Consider the following 22,197-nt stretch of genomic DNA (forward strand, 5'->3'; position numbering starts at 1 on the left):
GCTTGTGTTCCCTCTCTCTCGCTGTCTCTGTCAAATAAATAAATAACATCTTTAAAAAAAAATCGGACAGAAAATGAGCAGAGGACATAAACAATTTCCAAAAGGGACAAGAATAGTGGTGTAGGCTTCTTCATTCGAAATGTGCCATGAAGACCCCCCCCCCCAAACTCCCACATCCCATCCTCTACCTTCGGGCTGTGAGACCCCAAGTAGAACAGTTTATTGAGCCATAGAGGTGACAGCAGAGGTGAAGACCTGCCTAGTAGATGTCTGGGCATGAGATCAGCCCCTTGGAGCCCCCACATCTGGCAGCATCTTTCTCTAAAGCAAATGCCTTTTGCAAACTCAACAGCAACTCTGGTAGGACAGAGTGCAAGGGGCCTCTGCTCACACGCACCCCAGACTAAGCAGCCCCCCCAGCCCTGTGGCCCCAGTGGTCCGGAAGGGGCAGAAGCAGCCTCCTCCTGGACTGGATGTTGCTCCCCCTCCTCCCACACCCAGGTGTGGGGTCGGTCCAGCGTGGACACAAAGGGTCTGGGTGGCAACACAAGGAAGCTGTCATGAACCAAGGGGCCGGTGGGGTTGGGGCTGCTGCTGTAAGTCGTCAGGCTGGCAGCCTTGGATCCACAGGTCATTATCCCAGATTATGTAACTGTCCTTATGAAGCAGTGCTTGGAGGTGGAGGGCAGCGCTGCACTCACAGGCGGGCTGGCATTCTGGCTCCGAGATGCGCTGGCCCATGCCTCACCTCTGAGCCTTGCCTTCCTCGTCCGTACCATGAGGAATAAGGCCTTCCTTGAAGAGCTGGAGCTCCGCCCGTTTAAGGTAAGGACCTGACCCAGCGCCTGGCAACCAGGAGGAAGCCCCCCGCTACATGCTAGGTCCTACGAATCATCAGGAAGTCCGCACAACTGCCATGGTGGAAGTGGGTGCAGGAATGATTCTTGACCAGGACAGATGAGGACCAGTGGGGGCTTCACATGCCCTCAGCTCTCTGTGAGCCGCAAGACCACCGCGTGACAGCAAGTTACAGATCCCCGATGGGACGGGAGAGTGGGGACTTGTGTGGGGATGCGGACCCAACGAGTTGGTATTCTGCCTAGATTCTGAGCCTTCGGAGAAGTGAGGGGTTATCGGGCTAGCAGAGCCCTTGGAAGGCCTCCAGTGCACCCTTCACCTGAGTCATGAATGCAGCCCAGCATGCACATCTGATAGCACTGGGACCCGAGTCAGTGCCCTCCGTCATCTGGATTACTGCTCTAGCCTCCCTCCCCGCTTCCCTGCTTCCGCCCATCCCCCTGCAGTCTGTGTCCAACGCAGCAGCTTGTGATCCGGGTTAAAACAAAAGTCAGACCACGTCACTTTCTGCTTAAAACCCTCTAATGGATCCCCATCTCATTGAGTGAAATGCAACGTTCTTACAACAGCCCCTAAGCCCTGGACAGTTTGCTCCCTCGTAGCTGCCCAGATTTCCTCTCCTTTGATCACCGCACCCTCACCACATGACCCTCGGTGTTCCTAGAACACACCAGGCATGCTCCTGCCCCAGGGCCTTTGCATTCCCTGTTCCTTCTGCCTGGAACCCTCTTCCACCAGATGCCCACATGGCTCCTTGCTCACCTTCAAATCTGTGCTCAAATGTCACCCCATTTAAATCGCGACATCTCCTCTTACCCTGCCAGGATTCTCAATGTTCCTTATCCTGCTCTGGTTTTTTCCAGAGCATTTCTTATAACTAACAATCTCTGTAACCTACTTCTTATGCCTGTTGTCTGCCCGTCCCCCTCAAATGAGCGTAAGCTCACCGGGGCAGGACTCCGAAAGTACCGTTCGGATGAAGAAGGAAGAGAGCCCACCGCTGCCTCCCTGTAACTTCTCCCGTGGGTCCCAACTCCACGCTCTGAAGGGTGCAGAGAACTCCTCCTTCAAGACAGCTCTCCCAGCCTGTCTTGGGTGAGGGCCCCACATTTTTCTCCAGCTGCTTCTCATGTGACAGCTCCCTCTCCCCAAAATGTAACCCATCTGTCAGCATCCCTTTAGAAGTGTTGAGTCCAGACTTGAGCCAGGTAGCAATGTCTGGAGGTGACACAGGAAACTTGGAGAAATCTGGGGAGGGAAGGAGATAGACAAAGATCCAAGAAAGACAGACCTGTGGAGTTTCTTTCACACAGGCCATCTGACATTGGACTGAGAAGCCCCCTACTTCTCCTACCTTCCTCCCACCAAACATTTTAACCCACAGCCCCTAGGATCTCTGTTCTCCAGAGAAACCTAGTGAGTTGAGGCTGGTGAGTACCAGACTGAGGATGCAGGACAGGAGGCCTGGCAGGTTGGGGACACACCCCTACCCCCCCAGCAGGGAACAGCTGACACTATTTCTGGCTCCCACCACCAGCCCCACCTCAGCAGGGAGGCCAGTCCGGGGCAGGAGCCCAGGGTCCCCACTCCGTTCTGTTTGAGATCTGGCAGATGTGATGCGGCTGAGACTCAGTGACGGCTTCACCCAGCATCTCCAGCCCCCGTTTCAGCAGGGGATGGCATTTTGGTCAAGCCAGAGTCTGATTAGTTGGAGAAACCAACATGTCACGGCGCCCTGGGCATATTAAATAATATTTACAAGGGATGACGTGGGAAAGTAATTATCGATGGTGAGAGGCTGTCCACGGCGGGGAACTACTCCGCTGCTCAAGCGGTGAGAAATTAGAGGGATGGGCTCAGATCAGCGAGGGTTGTCGTGGGGACAGTGGGAGTGGCTGGAGACTTGCTACCTCTGCTGATTCTGTTAATAGGATAAAGCAGCCTTGCAAATAAGAGCCAGACCTCAGGAGGCCTGCATTAGAAGGGATTTGGAAATCAGGCCAGGTCCTGCCAATAGCTTCACTTTTAGATGTGTTAGAACTGGAAGGAGCTTTACAGATCAGCAAAGCCACCGGCTCTCTGTTTGCAAGGTTTCTGCCTTCCAGAAATAACTGCAAGTATTAAGTAATAATTAATTTGTTTTCACATTTTTTATTCATCAAAGACACATAGAGGACTGCCAGCTGGGACACGCAGAAGGCGGAGTCGATGTCACTCCAGCCCCAAACAAGAGACCTACTGGTTTTTTGTCAGCCGTCACGTTATCCTGTGCAAACGTAGTTTCCCTTTTGAAAACATTTAAAATAACACAACAGTCCACTTTTAAATATGTGAGGGAGCCTGGAGAATCTACATCAGAAACCCCAAATCCGAGCAAACTCTCTTACTTTATATGTAAGTAGACCAAGGCCCGGAGAAGGGAAGGGGCTTGTCCGAAGTCGCACAGCTGGCTGGCACCAGGACCAAGGCTCCAGATGAAGCAGGGAGAGGGGAAGGCTGTCGGGGGCCCTGGACACCAAGGGGCTTGGGCTTGACTCTTGCCCTCAATCCTTCCTAGCTGTGGGGCCCCGGCAGAATGACTGAAGTTCTCTGAGCCCATTTTCTTATCCATAAAATGGGGAGAAGAGTAGCACTTACCCCCTACTTTTGTGAGGAGTAAGTGAAGTAACAGAACAGAGCACTTAGTTCTCTTAACCCCTGCTTGTGTGGGTGGTGGGGGTAGCAGGTCTGTGTAGACAGAAGACCAACAGCTCACAGAACAAAGTCACGTGACCCCACTTCTAGGTGCTGCCCTGACAACGTCCGTGCGAAACATCCTCTCCCAGCAGAGCTCTAGGTACTAACTTGCAATGCTATCACTTCTAGGTAGTTATTCAGAACTGAGTGTGCCTTCGGACCCAGGCCATATCCAGATTCACTGCCTCGGAATTCCTGCGGGGTGAGGCTCGGGAATATGCACTTAAAAAAATTATTATTGATATATAATTTACACAGCATAAAATTCCCCATGTTAAGTGCACATTTTCGGTGGCTTTTAGTATATTCATAAGGTTGTACAATCATCACTAATTCCAGAACCTTTCCATCACCTCAGAAAGAAACCCTGTAGCCATTAGCAGTCAACCCTATTCCCCACTCTCCTAGTCCCTGGCAACCACTAACTTCCCTCCCTGTGGATCTATGCTGGACAATCCATATGAATGCACTCATGCAACATGGGGTCTGGATCTGGCTTCGTTCACTCAGCACAACGTTTTCAAGGGTTCATCCGTGTTGTAGCTTGGATCAGGAGTTCCTTCCTTTGGAATGTGCACTTCTAACAAGCTTCCCAAGTAGTTGTGATGAGTGGGGTTCAGGAGGAAGAGAACAACTTCTGATTACAAAGCTACAGGGCCTCAATCCTTCCTTCAGGTATGCCTATCTCGGAGGCGCCAGGTAACACTGGGTGCTTGCCTCCTCTAGAGACTGAAGACATCAGGCAGGGTCGCCTGGTACTCAGTAGGGAGAAGTGTGTCTGTGGACAGTGGCCTGGCAGCTGAGAAGTGGGCAAATTAACTGCAGGAGAGACTCACACAAGGGGATTTAGTCTCAACTCAAAGACTTTAATGTACATTATGCTCTTGGAAAAACATCTCCAAGGAAACAAGTGGAACCAAAAGTCTTAACTAGCATGGATTCTCATTCAGAAACCTGGTGTCAGCCGCACCTTGGAAAAGAATGGCACAGGGACTCCTGTCGTAGTACAGTGGTTTGCGGTCAGGGTGGCAGGACCTGTGTGTGACAGGCACACCCTCAGGACTCCGAGGGAATGGGAGCATCATTACTCCTGTGGCTGACAGCTCCACAGCAGGACTGGGAAGATCTAGGTTGGCCAGGTCATCTCCAGAGCCCTGAATAAAGGCACAGAACTTCAACGGGGCCAAAGAAGCCTCTCCAGAGCAAGAACCTCTCTCTTTGTTGTTGAATCTCCAGGTCATTGGAGAGAGTCATGGTGGCTCTGGTGAGGAATGGGGCCATATGGAAGGGTTGCCAAGTCTCACCTCTGGGTCTGAGGCCTCAGAATGGAACAGATGGGAGAGACGTGGCATTAGGAAGGCCCTTGAGGTCAGAAGCCACAGCAGTCTTGGACAACTACCCACTGGGACCTCTGGACAGAAGGAAGGGACTTATTTGGAGAAAGCCAAAGCTGCCCACTTGTCAGACTCAACCCAATTGTCTTCTGGGTCCCCTCTCCCCAGTCTGGAGCTCCTGAGTGGTCCCATGCCCATGTCTTCTGTGATGTGTTCCCATTCAATGACAGGCAGAAATTCTAGCTCATCTCCCTAGCACCCTGTTTAACGTTTAAATCACCAACTGATAGCTCAGACACTGTGCAGTCCAGGGTTTCTTGTTTTCTAACCATCCTATGGAATAAACAATCAGTTTTCTTAGGCTACTGGCTCACATTCTTCTCCTTCAGAAGGAAGCAGGGTGCTGCTGAGGCAGGTCTCTCCCGAGAGCTTCTGAAAGAGCCCGTATGGAATCTGGTCAGGTTAGCCTTCCCATGACGGGAACCCATGAATGTGCCTTCAGGATGCATATGGCCTGTTGGGCACTGAAGAAACTTATTTATTGGTGAAAGAGGGAATTCTGGCTCCATCTTTGCAGAACCTGGTGGGGCCGCTACCCCCGCAGGTCCCAGAAGGAAGGGGTGAATGGAGAGGCCAGCACGGCAGCCGTGGGGGAAGGGACCTCCCCTGGCCGACAGTATTCCCAGTTAGCCAGTCTCTACTCCCTCAGGGAGCTCCACCACCACTGGGGCGCAGTCCTCTGGCTCTGCCTCAAAGTCCCACCGAAACTTCTTGGTCAGGTGAGCTTGGAACTTTTCAGCTTTCTGCCTCAGGGTGGCATCCACGGCAACGCTGCAGGCGGAGGAAAAGAAAACCTACAGAGAACAGAGGATAAGTCACTCCTGAGAACACAGAGGGGGCCGAGAAAGCTGTGGAAATTTCCTCATGGTGTCAGCTCTCTGGGGCGGGTGGATCAGCTGCTGCTGGCACAGGCCCAGGACACCTGCTGTGCTCCCCCCAAACCAAGAAAGAAGGTCCAAACCCAGCTGAGAAGCTGGGGCAGGACTAGAATGGAAAATTACTATCTTGGGCAGAGATGCCCCATTGACAGTAAGGCCAGGGGGGCCATCACCCTGGCCCAGTCCCCTGGGGAGCTCTCCTGGGCACCTGGGCTATAACTACACCAGCTGGTACCAAGAAAAGCTTGGAGGGCTTATAAGCCCCTGCAGCCCATAAAGTCCCAGGCCCTAGGCCAACGAGGCCGAACTGCTGCTCTAATCTTCATGGGCCACAGGCTGCCAGTCAGAGGTTTCTAGTCCCCTTGAAAGTTGTCTTTGATGTTCTTCTTTTAAAATTGTGCTTACAGGGGCGCCTGGGTGGCTCAGTAGGTTAAACATCCAACTCTTGATTTTGGCTCAGGTCATGATCTCAGGGTTGTGAGACAGAGCCCCACGTCGGGCTTCATGCTGGACGCGGAGCCTGCTTAGGATTCTCTCTCCCTCTCCTTCTGCACACCTCCCCCCCCCATTCGTGCACATGTTCTCTCTCTCTTAAAAAAAAAAATAAAGTTGTGGTAACATGTACATAATACAAAACCTACCATTTTAACCAGTTTTTACATTATCATTTTAAAAATTAAATACACATAACATTTACCATTTTGACTATTTTTAAGTGTACAATTCAGTGGCATTAAGTACATTCACATGGCTATGCAACTGTCAACCATCATCCATCTTCAGAATTTATTCATCCTTCCCAACTGATACTCTTTACCCACACTAACTTCCCATTTCTCCCTCCCACCAACCCCTGGAAGCCACCCTTCAGCAATGAACAAGGGTTCCATTTCTCCACATCATTGGCAAGATCTGTTTTTTGTTATTTATTTATTATTATTTTTTTTTAATAATAGCCATCCTGATGGGTGTGAAGTGGTATCTCACTGTGGTTTTGATCTGCATTTCCCTGATGATTAGTGATGCTGAACACCTTTTCATGTAGATGTACTGGCCATTTCTATGTCTTCTTTGGAGAAATGTCTATTTAAGTCCTTCGCCCATTTTTAGTCAGGTTTTTTTTGTTGTTGTTGAGTTATTGTAGTTCTCTAGATATTCTGGATATTAATCCTTTGTTTTGATGTTCTTTTTAATTCAGTTTCATCTGATATAAACATTGAGCAGGGGGCAGAGCAGTAATTTTCTCTACATCTGACACTCCATTCTGGATTTTCCTGGATCCCAATCACTTCTAAGAGTAACAGCAAACTCGTTACTCCTTCTTATACTATTTTACTGTTTTCAAATTCAAAGAAGTTTCGGAGTATCTCAACAGATCCTCACCATGCTCTGGGAAGACGCACCAGAATACCTATTTTATGGAAATGGAGGCTAAGAGGAGTTAAGTGACTGGATGAAAACTAACAGGAAAGGAAGGAGTAGTTTTCCCCAGACCACCCCACAGAAGCAGGAGCGTCAGGGTGGGGGAAGCTCTTTGTTCCACATCTGTCTCCTGCTGTAGCCGGCCTGCAGATCACCATGGAAGGAGTTTGGGCTCCGGGGGCCTTGACCTGACCAAGTTAACAGGGGTACTCCACGGCTGCTTCTCCACTGCCTGGTGGCAGGAGTGAAGCTCATTTCAGTGGTCTTTGTTTGGAGTCATTTTGTCGGAGTGGTAGCAGGGACAGAAGTGACTGGGGGCTGTGGGTGTGCAGAAGCATAAGTGGGGGGTTACAGAATTTGGTTTCATTAACTTGGGAATCGACTAAATACAGGAGCAGGCAGCACAGCCACAATGAAACAGCCCACCGATAACTAGTTAGAGGGGCTGTGTGAGCACGGTGGCAGAGGGCGGCAGGGAAGCCGGCCGCCTGTCTGCAGGCAGCTAACGGGGCTTGCCCTGGAGTGCCGACTGCGGAGCCCAGCGGAGCTCTGGGGAGGGGCCCTGCACGGGAAGCAGAGAAGCCTTGTTTCAAACAGCGTTAGTTCCAGAGGCCCTGCATACCCCTGGGTCTGTCCTGAGGTCCTGGGGAGCCTGCTGGCTGAAGCTGCAAAAGCCTCTTCCTGCTCCCCTCCTTCCACAGTAAACTGGACCCCTCCCTACACAGCCCCACCTCTCCAGCCACGCTGAGCAGCTGCCAAACACGCTCTACTGCTTCTCCTGTGCCCCTACCCACATGTGCTCTGTCCTCGGCATAGAACACCCTTCCATCCCTGCTTTCACCTTCGTCACCTACTGATTTCTACTAGTGACTCAGGTTCAGCAGAGACCTCACCTCCTTTAGGATGTCTTCCCAGACCAAGAATGGCACAGGTGCTCCTTTATGCTCCTCCAGCGCCCAGGGTTACGGCGAATGTAGCTTCAATCTCAGTTAGGTAACAGTCCATTTACTGTTGAGCTCTCCCAAGAGACAAGGAGCAACTCCAAAGCAGTGACTCTTTCTCCTACTGCATACTCACTCCTGGCACAGGGTCTGACATAAAGGACCCATGAGGTGTTTTAATGAGCAAAAGAATGAGAAGACCATAGACTCTATGAAAATCCATTTTTGGTTCACTTTTGCACAAGTCCTTGGCACCAAATAATTGCTCAATAATTATGTGATGGTGCTGGACAAAATAAAGGACTCGTCCTGGGGAGGAGGTGGCCCCTGAATGTCACCAGCTCACAAGCCACCTCCTTGTGACAGGTCTCTTACAAAAGCCCAACCTGAAATGAACTGCTCCAGCCTCTGTTCCCCTAGCACTGGGCCTGAACCTTTCTATGGCATTTCTCACACTGTGCTCACAGTATCTGTGCTCCTTAAGAATACAGAATGAGTCCTTTTTATCAACATGTCACACACAGCATATCGCCCAGGGCCTGGCATAGAGTGAGGGCCCAAAGGAAGCTCACTGAACAGATATGAATGAGATGCAGGGACTGCCCTGCATTTGGCAATGGCCAGCAGTGACAGGTCCAAACAGGCTGGGCTCAGACTCATCACTCATCCTTCCCACCCATCTCTCAAACGATTCCTGGGAGTAAAATCAACCAGAGGCAGGTATAATAGAAAACCTTCTGTCTGAAAAATAAGGCTTCTAATTTAAAAAGTGCTTTGTCCTTTTTAAAGAACTTGTCAATTTAATCTTTACTACAAGCCTGTGTACTATAAACCTGGGAGGTAAGAGGACAGGAAATTACTATTCCCACTGTACAGATGAGAATGGTGATAAACGCCGAGCAAGTAATAAATGTTAAGCGAGATCCAGTCCAAGTAGGGAAATCTCAATCCTTCGTCCCTACCAAGGCCTTCTTTTTGTCTCGACACAGACTTAATACATTCATCATATTTTCAGCACTGCCCTGTGGGGAGCCAGGGGACTTGGAGACCAGGTGCTTCTGGAACTGTCCCCTCTGCAGGCCTCCAGGACCCAGGGCACAGCCCAGGTTGACTTTTTTTAAAAAGCAACTTTATTGAGGTATAATTTACATACAACTAGATTCACCCATTTTAAGTGTTCAATTTGTTTTGACAAATGTGTACACCCATGCAACCATTATATGACATAATCAAGATATTAATTTTTTTCTTTTGGTATTTAGTTTTATGAGTCTGAAGCCCACATACCATCACAATCAGGATACTGAACAGTCTTGTCACTCCGAAAAACTCCCCTGTGCTGCCCCTTAGTGGTCAAACCCTCCCCTTACCCAAGCCCCTGGCATCCAGTGATCTATTTTTGTCCCAATCGTTTACAAACTTGATATTTTAAAAACCCATAATTCAGAAAAGGAGATATACAGACATTACCTAGTTTTCAAACAATAATTTACTTTGATTCTCTTGTTTTTAATTTTATGGCTTCTTCAGAAAACTTGGTAATTATTTATTTTACTTGTTAAGGTGAAGTCGAGTAAACGCTTCTTAACATCACTGAGAAATGAATCATCTTAATATCGGAAGATTAATCCTGGATCTTTTAAAAATACTTTTGAAAGAGGACAACAACATTTCACAAACAACTGCATTTCTCTAAAACTAAAAGCACACCCCTTGGGTATTTTTCTTTAAATATAGAAAAAGGTATTAATATTTTTATCATTAAGTCTGTATATTCTAAAACTGTAAATTACTTTAGCCAGAAACGTAAAAGCCTTCTTTTAAACCCAAATTAAATAAATTGAGTTCAGTCAGGTCACCTTGAGAAATTCAAAATATCAAGGTAGGTAGCTGAGTCACTACCTTATCCTATTTTTTGGACAGACAAAAAAGATGAAATTTCCTAATTTTTTCAATTCCCAAATGATTATTCAACTTAGAATGAAACTAGCCAGAGGTAGAACATTCTATTTCTACTTGCAGAAGAAGAAAATGGTGTTAAATAAAACTATCATTTCACAATGATTACCAGGAGAGTAAAAAGCAACAGGAACCATGTCTTCTGAGGTCGGTTTAAAGAATTTGGGATATTTCATCTGGGAAAAATAAATGGGAGCCCACCACAGACTTCAGAATCAAAACTCAGCCTTGCCATCCACTAGCTCCGGTGATCTTGGGAAAATCATGTGACCTCTATGATCCTGTTTCCTCATTGTGAAGTGAGATTAAATACTTAGCTCTGAGCACTGTGGTGAGGGCTAAATGAAATAATGCACACAATAAGTGTGCAAAAGTGATAGCTGATGGCAGAAGGTGTGCAAGTAGATAGGTGAAATTGATCATGACAGGTGTTCTGGTAAAAATACTACAGACATCACTCAGAGCCAGTGTCTTCCATCAAGAGTTAAAGATGAACACTGGCATTTAGAATATTGGCAAGAAATGAAGCTGGAAAGCATAGATGGCCTATTGTGACTTAAAGTATTTAAAAAAACAGGGTATGGGCGCCTGGGTGGCTCAGTCGTTAAGCGTCTGCCTTCGGCTCAGGTCATGATCTCAGGGTCCTGGGATCGAGCCCCACATTGGGCTCCCTGCTCTGCAGGAAGCCTGCTTCTCCCTCTCCCCTCCCCCTGCTTGTGTCTCTCTCTGTCAAATAAATAAATAAAATCTTTAAAAAAATAAAATAAAATAAAATAAAATAAAAAAACAGGTTATGTGACTATATGCCTAAATGCTATGCAATCAGCAATGAGAATCCTTATTTTGTACATAACTCATTTTCTAACATACTATTAAATTCAGATTATCCTTTCATTGGTTTTAAACAAATTATGGTGACTCAAGTTGCTTTTAATAAAAGAAAAAACTGTATCTATTTTTGTAAAACAAATAATTTTTATTCAAGCTAAATCCATGGGATTTATAAAAACCAGTGGCATCTATTCAAAAGGGCCTCTAATGGCAGAGACCATTATGTGGCTAATTTTATACCAGCTAATGTGGCAGCCTTTAAGTGCTTACACATACAAACACCAGTCCCTCTCCATGGGTAGTAGCCATTTAAGCTCCTAAGTAAGAAAGCCAGTTCCACTTACTTGACTACCTGGGGGGCAGAGCAGGCGGCTGGCTGAAGAAAGCTTTTATGGGCTGATTCATTCACTCACACACATCCTGAGTGAGTGCCTCCGTGTGGGGGGCTAGATTCTCACTGCCAAGATGGTACCAATGGTAACTCTCCATTAAAAAAAAAAAAAAAAAGATCTTGTAATATCCTTTCTACATTGTGCCTGTTGAAATCTGTCATCCTTCCAGCACATGGCTAAACGCCTCCCTTCACAGTCACTCCTGATCCGCTCTCTCCTCCTCAAATTGCAACCCTAGCCTGAATTAACCAATTCCTTTTTAGTGCTTATAATGCCCTTTGATCAGACTGCACCATTTACACCTGTCATATTAGGGGCATCTATTTACACTACCACAGGAATTATGTGCTCTAGCCATCTAAAAATACCCAATAACACAATGTGAGAGAAGTGCTAGGCCTCGACTAGGTGTTGAAAACAACCAGATGAACAACAAACCAGGCTTTGGGTAAAAGTTCACGGCTTAGTGGGGAAGTCAGGCAGACAATGTACACATTTCAGCAAGCACAGCCTGTGTAATATAATAGTGACAAGTCCAAAGTAGGCTAATAGTATGGAAAGGAGAGGGATCAGGAATGGCTTCACAGAGAGGGATGCCTTGAGGGCATCTTGTAGGATGAACAAGTTCACACCAGGCAGAATGAAAATCATGTTCAGTTAAGAAGGCATGAAACGGGCATAAAGTTTCAGTTGTGCCAAATGAAAAAGTTCTAGAGATCCGCTGTGCTTATAGTTACCAATACTATACATGTTATGTGTTTTTTTACCATGATAAAAAAATGGGGGGGAGGTGCCTGGCTGGCTCAGTCAGTTAAGCTTCCAACTCTTGCTTTCAGCTCATTTCATGGTCTTGGGGTTGTGGGATCGAGCCCTGCATAGGGCTCCATGCTCAGCGTGGAGTCAGCTTGAGATTCTCTCTCTCTCTGCCCCTCCCCCTGCTTGTGCTCTCTCTCTCTCTCTCAAATAAATAAATAAAAATATTAAAAAAAAGAAAAAAGAAAAAAGGCCTGAAACAGCATGGCATTTCCTTGAACTTGTAAGGAGACCACTATTGCTGAAGTTGACAGGGGAAAACAAGGAGAGGAAGGAGAAGCTGGAGAACAGATCAGGAGCCAGATCAGAATGGGCCTTGTGATCTATGTTTGGGCTTTTAACTTTCTAGGCAATTAGGAGGTGCAGAGAAATAGTATCAGATCTGCACTTCAGAGTAACTCAGGTGGCAGCATGGGAGATAGGTGCACTGACAGGGGTAGGCATGGAAGCTGACAAACTGATGCAATCTAGATGAGACCAAAAGGGTCTCAGGGCCCATGTCAGGTAAATGGTACTGGGGCAGGACCACCTTCTAAACAACGCTGTCTGGAGTGACTTGATCAATTCATTTGTTTACTTTCCTACCAAAATATAAGCTGCAAGTCAGGGACTCTGTCTTGTTCACAGCTATATTTCTAGGCATTGAATATAGCAGATGCTCAGCAAATACCTGCTAAATCAATAAATAAATCTCTTGAGGGCAGGAACCCTAATATACGGATCCCTCAACACTTTCAGGAAAATATCATATATAAAGATAGGATGCTCAAAAATATGTGTTCATATATTTTTTTAAAGGCACACGTCCTGGATTTTTCCAAATAATGACATCAAATTTTCTTGGTATAAAGTCCAGGCAGAATTCTTCCAACCATCAGCTCTGCACACCCCACCTGGGCATCTAGCAATCCAGCCGGGCCCTCTCTGCTTCATAAATCATTGTTGGCAACGTAGCGTCAGCAATCAGAGCTCAGCTGTCTGTCAGCTCTGCTGACAATGGTCAGGACAGCCAATGACACAGTGTGGCCCTCCTAGGTTTGTGTGACAGCATTAACGCACATCACAAGGGTAGCACATCGTTCCCATGGGTCATTGCCAGATGCAAGTCAGCAAGCTGATGCCTCCTCTCACCCCTCATCAGTTACTAGCTCATGTAACCCAGGAACTTGTTGGGGGTAGAGTGGTATTTCCCCTTCAGAGGAGAGATAAAGGGACTTAATTTCTCTCTGTTATGTCAAGAACCAATAAAAGAGCAGTTTTATAACTCTTTTCTTTTGTTTAAGTGGAACACACCAGGCTCAAGCCATCAGCTTGACCAACTTTCCCCATGGTCTGCACAAGGCCCCCAACTGCCAGGGTTTTAAGTCAGCTGCCCGCTTACAGGGATTCTTCCAATAGTATGTTGTTTGTAGAAAAGTATCCCATGCCTCTGAGAAATAAGCCCCTCACGGTGTCTCCACTGATGTCAACCAAGAATCCTTACTGGGGGAGTCTATACTATATTCAGGACACAGGAGCATAATCACAAGACTCAGACCTGGGTTCAAATCCTGACTCTGCCACTTACCAGCTGTGTGACCTTACATAAGTGACTTAACCTTTCTGAGTCTCAATGTTCTCATTTGTAAATAGGAAATAATCCTCCCTGCCTTGAAGGGCTCCAGAGAGATTAAATGAGGGAACCCAAGTAGCATGATAAACATGATGCCTGCTACTCAACAGGCATTTACTGTATGTTTGTTCCTTTTCTCACCCTGGGTGGGAGTGGTAGATTAGTGAGTAGCCACCTTCAAAGGAGTGGGCCTCATAGTGGTCTCACACACACACAGGGAGAAAAAAGCAGCTCATGGAACAAAAAGTATGGAAACTGGCAGATTGCAGCTTCTGCCTCTTCCACACTTGAGAAAGTTAAAAATGTGAGTGACAGAGGCTGTCCCAAGAACATAAAGGAAGCTAATCTATTTGCAAAGGGAGGAAATAGCACGGGATGAAGATTGTAAGTTGTTTGAAGCTTCTTCCCTAATTACCACTCATAATGAAAATTTAATTGCCAAGTTAAAAGCAAATTTCACTTTTTCTGTCAGAGAATCTCTGCAGAAACTGGCACGTTTTGTTTGAACAGGAAATCAAAGTTACTTTAATGCTTAAATGAGATCTAAGGAGCTGCAGATGTTTCCCTGGAAATAACAAGCTTCAAAACTCTGTCCTACTGGGTTATAGCAACTTATGGCTACAGGGAGAAAGAAAAAGTGTTTTGAGCTGAATAACTCATAGAGGTGGAGGTTATTCAAACGCCAAGTACCCCTCTGCGTGGCACTCTCGGGCAAGGCAGGGGGAGGGTGGTATAGAGAGAGGGTCTCTGGCATCACGGAACTTATAACTGAATGCAAGAGAGAACCAGGAAACAGCCCGAGGTTAGGAAACTGCAACAAAAAAGTAACCCTCCCGAAGGGGCTTTCACACATCCTCGCCTTAATTCTGACCCACGTGGGTGTCAGCCAAAAGATGGCTCACCTGTAAGGTGCTGGTGAGGAAGTTGTTCTGGGAGACAATGTCCACAAAGAAGTCGGCCGGGATCTCGCCGAGCTGGTGGTAGAGGATGGAGATGAGGTTGACGTAGAGGGTGTGGTGCCTCACCATGGCTTCTTCTGAGCGGCACAGGAGATTCAGGAGCCGCTTCCAGTGCTCAAAGGCCTCGTACACGTTCCCCAGGAGGAAGCATACAAAGGCAAACTGGAGTTCACCTGAGAGGCGCAGAGAGGAGAATGATCCTGAGAGATTGGAGTGCCAGCTGATGCTACGAGGCCACCAATTCTACTGGACCTCAGCAATGGGCGGTGGCCTCCTGCAGAGCACTCCTGCTAGGTGGGGTTTTGCACTGAGTACATGCTCAGTTCAAGTTTGCTGAACTGCTCTAAACTCAAGCTACAAAAAACCAAACTGTGGTTTTATAAAATCAGACTGTAAGAGAAGAGGTCTACCTAGTATTTGCCTGGCACTTAGAAAGTTTACAAAATGTGTCCATGGGTATTATGCCAGGTGGATCCCAAACTTGGCTGCCTATCAGAATTACTAGGAGAGCTTGTTGAAGATAAAGCTGCCCAAGCCTCCCCCATGGAGAGCCCGGTTGAGGACAGATGATGGAGCCTCAGTATCTTTAGCTCTAAAAAGCTTCCCGGGTAATTCTGATGCAAACGGTCTGCTCCAGAGCCAGGGAAATGCTGCATTACACCATGTAATCCCCAGCCCAACTCCACAAGGTATTCAGGGAAGGTGGTATCTGTCTCATTTTACAGATGAGGTCAAGGGACTTACGCAAGGTCACACATCGAATGCTTGGCAATGGGAACAATGTGAAGATAAAACAAAATTCCTATTGGGTGAGAACAGTTCCAGAGCTTCCCAGAAGAGGAAAATTTGTGAGTACTTGTTCCAGGCTTAGCCTGCTAGCCCAAATCACTTGCATTTGTTTAACCACAGGGCTCTGTGATTTAACCTCTATGAACAGCTTGGTGGCTAATAGCATGAGCTCTGGAACCAAACTACCTGAGTTCAAATCTCGGCTCCGCCCTTCAGAGATGTGTGACCTTGGGCAAGTTACTCAATCTGTTTATACCTCATTTTCCTTATTTGAGGGCGGTGGGGAAGATTAAATAAATCAATATAGTTCACATAAAGCATTTAAAATAATGCCTGGCACAAAGGAGTGCTCAAGAAATATTAGCTATTATTATTCCCACATTTCCACCAGATGCCTGTCTGAAACAAAGAGACGCCATGATCCAGAAGCCACTGTCCTTGGGCAAGCAACTGGGTCTCTGGTTGCCAAGATATACTGCTATTGATCAGAGACATTCTCTCTGGCTTCAAATTTAATGAGGGCTTCTGTGGTGTCATACCTATACATGGGCCATAAAAAGAATAGATGCACTCAACACCAAGTACCTCTTTAAATGCATGGTGTTTGATCTCTGTCACCCCCAGAGATATGAAAAACTAGTTCTCTATTCCTAGGCTTGTGGAACTAAGTTTGTCTAGCTGCCTGGTCCAGATATATTGGATGTTGAACTGACATTTTCAAGATATTGTCAAATTTTCTTTCTATGATAGAGGTTAATGATTTGCTTCTCCAGTTAGCTTTACCTGGTTGGTTTGTGAAAACAGGAGCTTATTCTCTGAAATTAGGGCATTTACTTAAATTCATGCATTTCTGACCTAGTCTGAAATTAAGTTATGAGATCAGAAATAATTTCAAAGAGCTGTCAGGAAGATACAAAGTTATCCCTGCAACAGACCTTTCAGAAGATTACTTTGAAGAACTAAAACGTTTAAGAGGTAGAAAACAGGATTTCTGTTCATTTTTAAGCCAGAATTTCTTAAGTGTTACTTATTAAATGATAATACTGTGTAATGCATTAAGATGCACCCATTAAAATGTGTCCTTTTATCAGAGAGCCAATGATATGAAGGGCCCTATGTTCAAATTTCTCACTGATCTTCCAACAGAAAAATATGCAAATACCTGGACAATTTGTAAAAGAAAAAATACAAATAGCTGTTAAAGATGTGACGAATGTTTGCTGTCACTAGAATCAAAGAAATATAAATTGAAACGACATCACTCTCCAACCATCCCGTTGGAAGAGGCCTTTGCTAACTCGCCATTTCAGAGGTGATGGGCAACAGCCTCACGCCAGCTGGCAACACACACGGCTTTGATCCAGCAATTCAACCCTAAATGTATGTGTAAGTACACACGAGGATGTTCATTAGATGACACAACAGGGAAAACAGGGACATCTTAAAGGTCCATCAACAGAGGGCTGGTTCAATAACTATGGCACATAGGCAGCCGCTATCGAGGAGGGCCTGTTTCAGTGACACAGAAAAACGTTTACGCTAAAGCAGATTACAAAATAATATACTGTAATCTTGTTTTTGTAAAAAATCATTTATACACACAAACACATATAATTGAGGAAGAAAAAAAAAGACTAAAGGGAAATACATAGAAATACACAGAGAAGAGACTGCAATGAAATGCTGCACATGGAGACATAAACATGCAAAAGACGAAAAGTAAATACACCCAAGTGTACAAAATGGTTATTTCTAGGTGGTGGGAACTGGGAGGGAATTTTTGTTTGTTTTGCTTCTATGATGACCATATATTATTTTTGCAATAAGGGAGAAAAATAACAAAAACAATAATAATCTTTAAAAAATCACTATCCTGGTCTAAGCCAGTGGAGACCAACACTTTTGAGAGAATCAGGAGAAAACTGAGGAGGCAGATGGGAGGCTGGGAACCAGGAGCCGCTCTGGTCTCACTTCATCCACATAGTTGGCCAAATCCTTTCCCTCTGTGAACCTCAATCTATAAAATGAGGGGCTGGGCCACTTCAGTGCTTCCCAAACAGCACTGGCTGCAGCAGGCTCACCTACGGTGCTTGTTTATGATACAAACACATAGACAGATCCTGCTGGGGCCCTACTCCAGCTCTCCTGAATCAGTCTCCAGGGGGACTGGGCAAGCCTGCTTCCTAGCCAAGTACAGGAACCACTGGACTAGATAACCCGAGAGGTACCCCCTACTATACACCCATCCCTTGGCCCACTCCCCAAGAATCCTGTTTCTCCTCACCAAGCACATCCTGGGGGCTGCTGGGGAACTGCCTGCTGAGCACCATCTCCAGGGCATAGCTCAGGTCCATGCTGTGCCTGGTTATCTCTGCTGGCGTGGCCCCTGCCGGGAACATCTGTGTGGGCAGCTCTGAGAAGCGGATCTCTGTTCCGGCTCTGGGCTTCATCTCTGGCAGCCGGGCCAGGCCCTCCTGGTAGCTTTTGCACTCAGTACCACAGCGAGGTAGATTCTGCTCCACGCGGTCCTTGGTGTGCTTCATGGAGAGCACGGGAAGCACCTCTGAGAAGGCGCAGATCTGCCGGCTCTCGGGCTGCAGCCTCTCCATTGTGGCCTCGCTGATAAAGTTGGTGAGTGAAATCCACTTCTTGAGTGTGGCATATGGGTAAGGGCCCAGGAACTGGTCCAGCTCCTGGAGGTTGGCCCTCATGGCCTCCACCTCAGCCTCTGGGGCTGGGGACAGGTCTACTTCTTCTTGGACGGCATTCCAGCGCAGGACTATCAGGCCTCGCTGCTGCAGGCTAAGGAAGAAGCCCATACGAGGCCCCACCTCCCTGGGATTGGCCTTGTCCACAGAGCTGTAGTGGAGGAAGTGGATGCCTGGTGGGATCATCTTCACACCCCGGAACTTGGGGCCCACCTCCCAGGAGTTGTAGTCAATGCCAAACTCTGTCCCCTTGGGCATATTCAGGATGACCACAGTGGCCCCTTCAAAGAAGAGGCGCTTGGCAAACTCAGGATCCATCTGCATGGCAGCCATGGGATCAGTGCTAGGTGACCAAAAAGAGAATCCCTCTTGTCTTCCAGAACAACTGAAAAAGAAAGAAATCAGAGTTAACTGGAACTTGGGGAAAGATGCTTCATTTGCTGAGGATTCTGCATGTGCCAGATTGAATCAGACCCTTGACATAATTATCTCCCTTAATCCTCGCCACAACCCTGCATCAATTTTACTGATAAGGAAAGTAAGACTCAGGAAGAAGAGGATTTTGTGTTTTGGTTTATTGAGAAAGAACACTCACTGCATAGCCAGAAAGACATTGAGGAGAAGTGACGTGCTCAGGGTCATGCAAGGTCACACAAATTAGAACCTGGGTACCCTGTCCTCCGGGCCAGTGTTCTTCTCACTGTCCACTCAGGATCTGCTCCCAGATCTCTCTCTCACAACAGGATGAAGGTGGGGAAAGCCTGGGTGGTCTATTCGAAACTACAACTGTGCCTAAACTGCCTCACACTATAACTCTTCCTAAACCCTATTGCTGAAGAGTCCCAAGGAGCTGAGAAGGATGATTAAATCCAGCATATACCCAGTTTCCCATAAGCCTCAAGGAAGGCCCAGACATGGACAGAAGGTGGAAAGTGGGTGCTCGGCATCTAAAATTCACAAAATGTGTCGGAAGCAGAAAGCTTTTCAACCACAAACCTCCTCCTCTCCTTTTACACATAAAAACCCCTGAAGTCCAGGGAGTGAAACAACTTCCCATAGGGCCTACAGTCAGTGGCAACTCTGGATCCCTTCCCCAGAATGGATTCAGGTGGCATGGCTGGCCTAGGATCAGTATTTAGAAGAGAAAGAGCAAGAACACTTATTTTACCCACCTCTGAACTATCCATGGGGACATACTGGCACAACGTGTAGGCAGGCAGACACTGCCTGGGTGGTATTTATAGGAATGGTTCCAACATGAACTAATTTAATCCAAACTATTATCTAACCTTCTAGTCCCAAGATGCTTACCTATTCAATTTAACAAATAATCACTGAGCGCCCGCACCGTGCCAGATCTTTGCCTGAAACAATGATCTGTGAAACATCCACAGAGTAGGACAGTCACCACTACCTCTAGGCACTTCCAACCCAGCCGGATGCACGAACAAGACCCCCAAATTTCACAAACTGAAGAACCAGCTGCCTGTTTAATTCTTCTTACTCTTTTTTATGTTAAGCAAACAGAACAAAATAAAACAGTGAGGAAAGGAAGGCCAACCTGGTTCCAAAAATGTTAGGGGCAATGTTTTATCATCTTAACCCCAAACCACGACAAATGACTCACCCTATATCAGCATTTTTTTTTTTCCTAACTGCAAGTCAAAACTCATTAATGGGTTAAGAAATCAATTTAGAGTCTCAACCAGCATTAATTTTTTTTTTTAATGGAAGGAGAATTAAAAAAAAAAAACCCAGCATGCATCATGAGTAATAAAGATAATAACTGTCTTCTGAAGTTTTATGTGTTTGTATGGATTCTTGGTCATGAGGTAAAATGTATTAGTTATTGTAGGTCACAGTCAAAAAAGCCTGAAAGCCACTGCTCTAAATAATTTGCATCATCATCATCTTATTCCCAACCCTGAATTCAGAAGGTACTTAATAAATACTTGCTAAATGAAGAGCTATTGCATTTAGAATAATTGTTCATCAACTAGCCATTTTCCCTTGTGGTTGTGCTCCTCCTTGATAATGACATTCCTTTATTCTAATTACACCAGCTGTAATTCTCTTCCCTGTATCTTCAGCAGCTGGTACATGGCCTGACACGGAGAAAATGCCCTGGGATGCACAAAGTCACATCCAGCTGCTTCTCTCCATCACCTCCTTACTCCAAGTTACCCTTTCTCCATCCCAAGAGCCAGAGTGAACTTTTCAAAATGCCAATCTAAGCCACACTTAATGCCATGTTGAGTGGCTTCTCTTATGGCTCCGGGAAAATCAGAATTTTTACCATGACCTATAAGACCTACAAGGCCTGGGCTTCCTGGCCCCTCCCAACTCCTGATTGTTTCATACCATGCACCCCCCCCCCCCCCCCCCCCCCCCCCCCCCCCGATTTCTGTTCCAGCCACATTGGCCTCTTACAGACCCTCAAGCAGGAGGCTCCCTGGGTAAAAAAAAACTCTTCCTCAAATCATTTTTTCTGATCTCAGCTCAATATTCACTTCCTCACTAAAGCTTGCTTGACCCGGGGTTAGGTCAGGTATCCCGTGGGACCCTCACTCCCCCGGCACCCTGTACCTTCCCATTTCATTGATCAGGCTACAATTTTGCGTTTATGTTTAGTAGAGGGCTGTCACCTCCGTGAGACTTGAGTGTTTTTGTTCCTCCAGCACACACTAGATGCTCGATAAGCACTTATTTAATAAAAACATGATATCCATTTTGTAGATGAGAAACAAAGGGTCGGTTTGGGCAAACTACCTTACCCGAAATTACAGAGTCGGACAGAACCAAATCGGGCGCCGCCAAGGTCTCCGGCACCCAAGTTCTCAAGTTAGGGAAACAGCGAAGTTACCCCAGGTGCCCCAAGAAGTACTGGCGAGCGGGGCTCTGGTGACGGTTTATCGGGGAGAAAGGCCTGCAGAGCCACCAGGGTCCCAGCACCGGCCCACAGGGCGGGACGCGGGTCCCGGCGAGGCGCCCCACTTCAGGGCACTCCGCGATCCCGAGCCGGGAAAAGGGTGGCCGGGCCACAGAGACAACGAAAGCAGAAAAGTTCCAACAGGCCAAGCGGCCGCACTCACCAGCTTCGGACTCTCCCCGCTCTCAAGCACCGCCGAAACGCACCGGAAGTTCTCGCGCTTTGGCTCGGGACGGGAGCGCCGGCGAAAGCGGCCCGGCAGAGCTCTTGGTCTCGGGAGGAACGGTCCGCGCCTGCAGGTTCCGCCCCATCAAATGTTGCCTTTTGCTAGTTTAAGTTACACGTCTTAGCTCCTGAACCATGGATAACAACTTTCACCAAATTATGTATATCCTGCTCCAGAAACACATCCACCAGCCCTGGCCCTTTGGTCTCAATCAGTCACGGTCGCTGAAGCTGGGGTCAAGAGCATGGCTGCCTAGTAGCCACATCAGATGATCAGTCATGGTCCCAGTCAGCCAGTTTCCACCTGAGTATCACCACCCGGTCGCAGCTTCCAACCACAATCAGTCCTAGAGGAGATTGTCAGAAATCCAGCCCGCAGGGCGGAGAAGAACCAGTCTCAGCCCCAGTAGCCACCACACGGATCCCTGTGGCCATAATCATCCTGTGTCCTCAGGCGTGCAGGCTACAAGCGGCCACGAGGGAGGGAATTTGCCTGTCTGGTTCTCTGTTGTTTCCTTGGAACCCAGCAGGAAGGCTGGGCACAAGGGCTCTAGACACAAGGGCTCAGCTGGGTGTGTGTATTTATCACAAGTTTAATTAATGACTGCATTAATAAACGGCTTCTCTTTGGGGGTCTTGCTCTGTGCTGCATGGTTCTGTCAGTCAGGGTTCAACCAAAGAAGCAGAATCAATAGGAGACATATATTAAGAGGTTTATTGCAAAGAAATGGCTTATATGATTGTGAGGACT

At 47.0% G+C, this 22,197-nt stretch overlaps 1 protein-coding gene across 1 annotated transcript; it reads right to left on the reverse strand.

Moving 5' to 3' along the window:
• Positions 1-3,033: 3,033 nt before the first annotated feature.
• On the reverse strand, positions 3,034-21,448 carry AAR2 (AAR2 splicing factor). The gene is made up of 4 exons (XM_032419801.1): positions 21,385-21,448; positions 17,869-18,677; positions 14,739-14,968; positions 3,034-5,782 (listed from the first exon to the last, which is right to left on the reverse strand). The coding sequence occupies exons 2-4, from the start codon at positions 18,623-18,625 to the stop codon at positions 5,615-5,617; spliced, it is 1,155 nt and encodes a 384-aa protein (XP_032275692.1). The 5' UTR covers positions 18,626-18,677; positions 21,385-21,448; the 3' UTR covers positions 3,034-5,614.
• Positions 21,449-22,197: the final 749 nt, after the last annotated feature.

The sequence above is a fragment of the Phoca vitulina genome, unplaced genomic scaffold (assembly GCF_004348235.1).
Source record: "Phoca vitulina isolate PV1807 unplaced genomic scaffold, GSC_HSeal_1.0 scaffold22, whole genome shotgun sequence".
Lineage (NCBI taxonomy): Eukaryota > Metazoa > Chordata > Mammalia > Carnivora > Phocidae > Phoca > Phoca vitulina.

Bases quoted from the DNA above. Each gene is read 5' to 3' on its own strand.
- AAR2 (XM_032419801.1), bottom strand. From the start codon at position 18,625: ATGGCTGCCATGCAGATGGATCCTGAGTTTGCCAAGCGCCTCTTCTTT. The intron at 14,969-17,868 runs GTGAGGAGAAAC...TGCGCCTCTCAG, and splicing joins CAGCCCCCAGGATGTGCTTG to GTGAACTCCAGTTTGCCTTT. The intron at 5,783-14,738 runs GTGAGCCATCTT...TGTTCTCTGTAG, and splicing joins TCCTCACCAGCACCTTACAG to GTTTTCTTTTCCTCCGCCTG.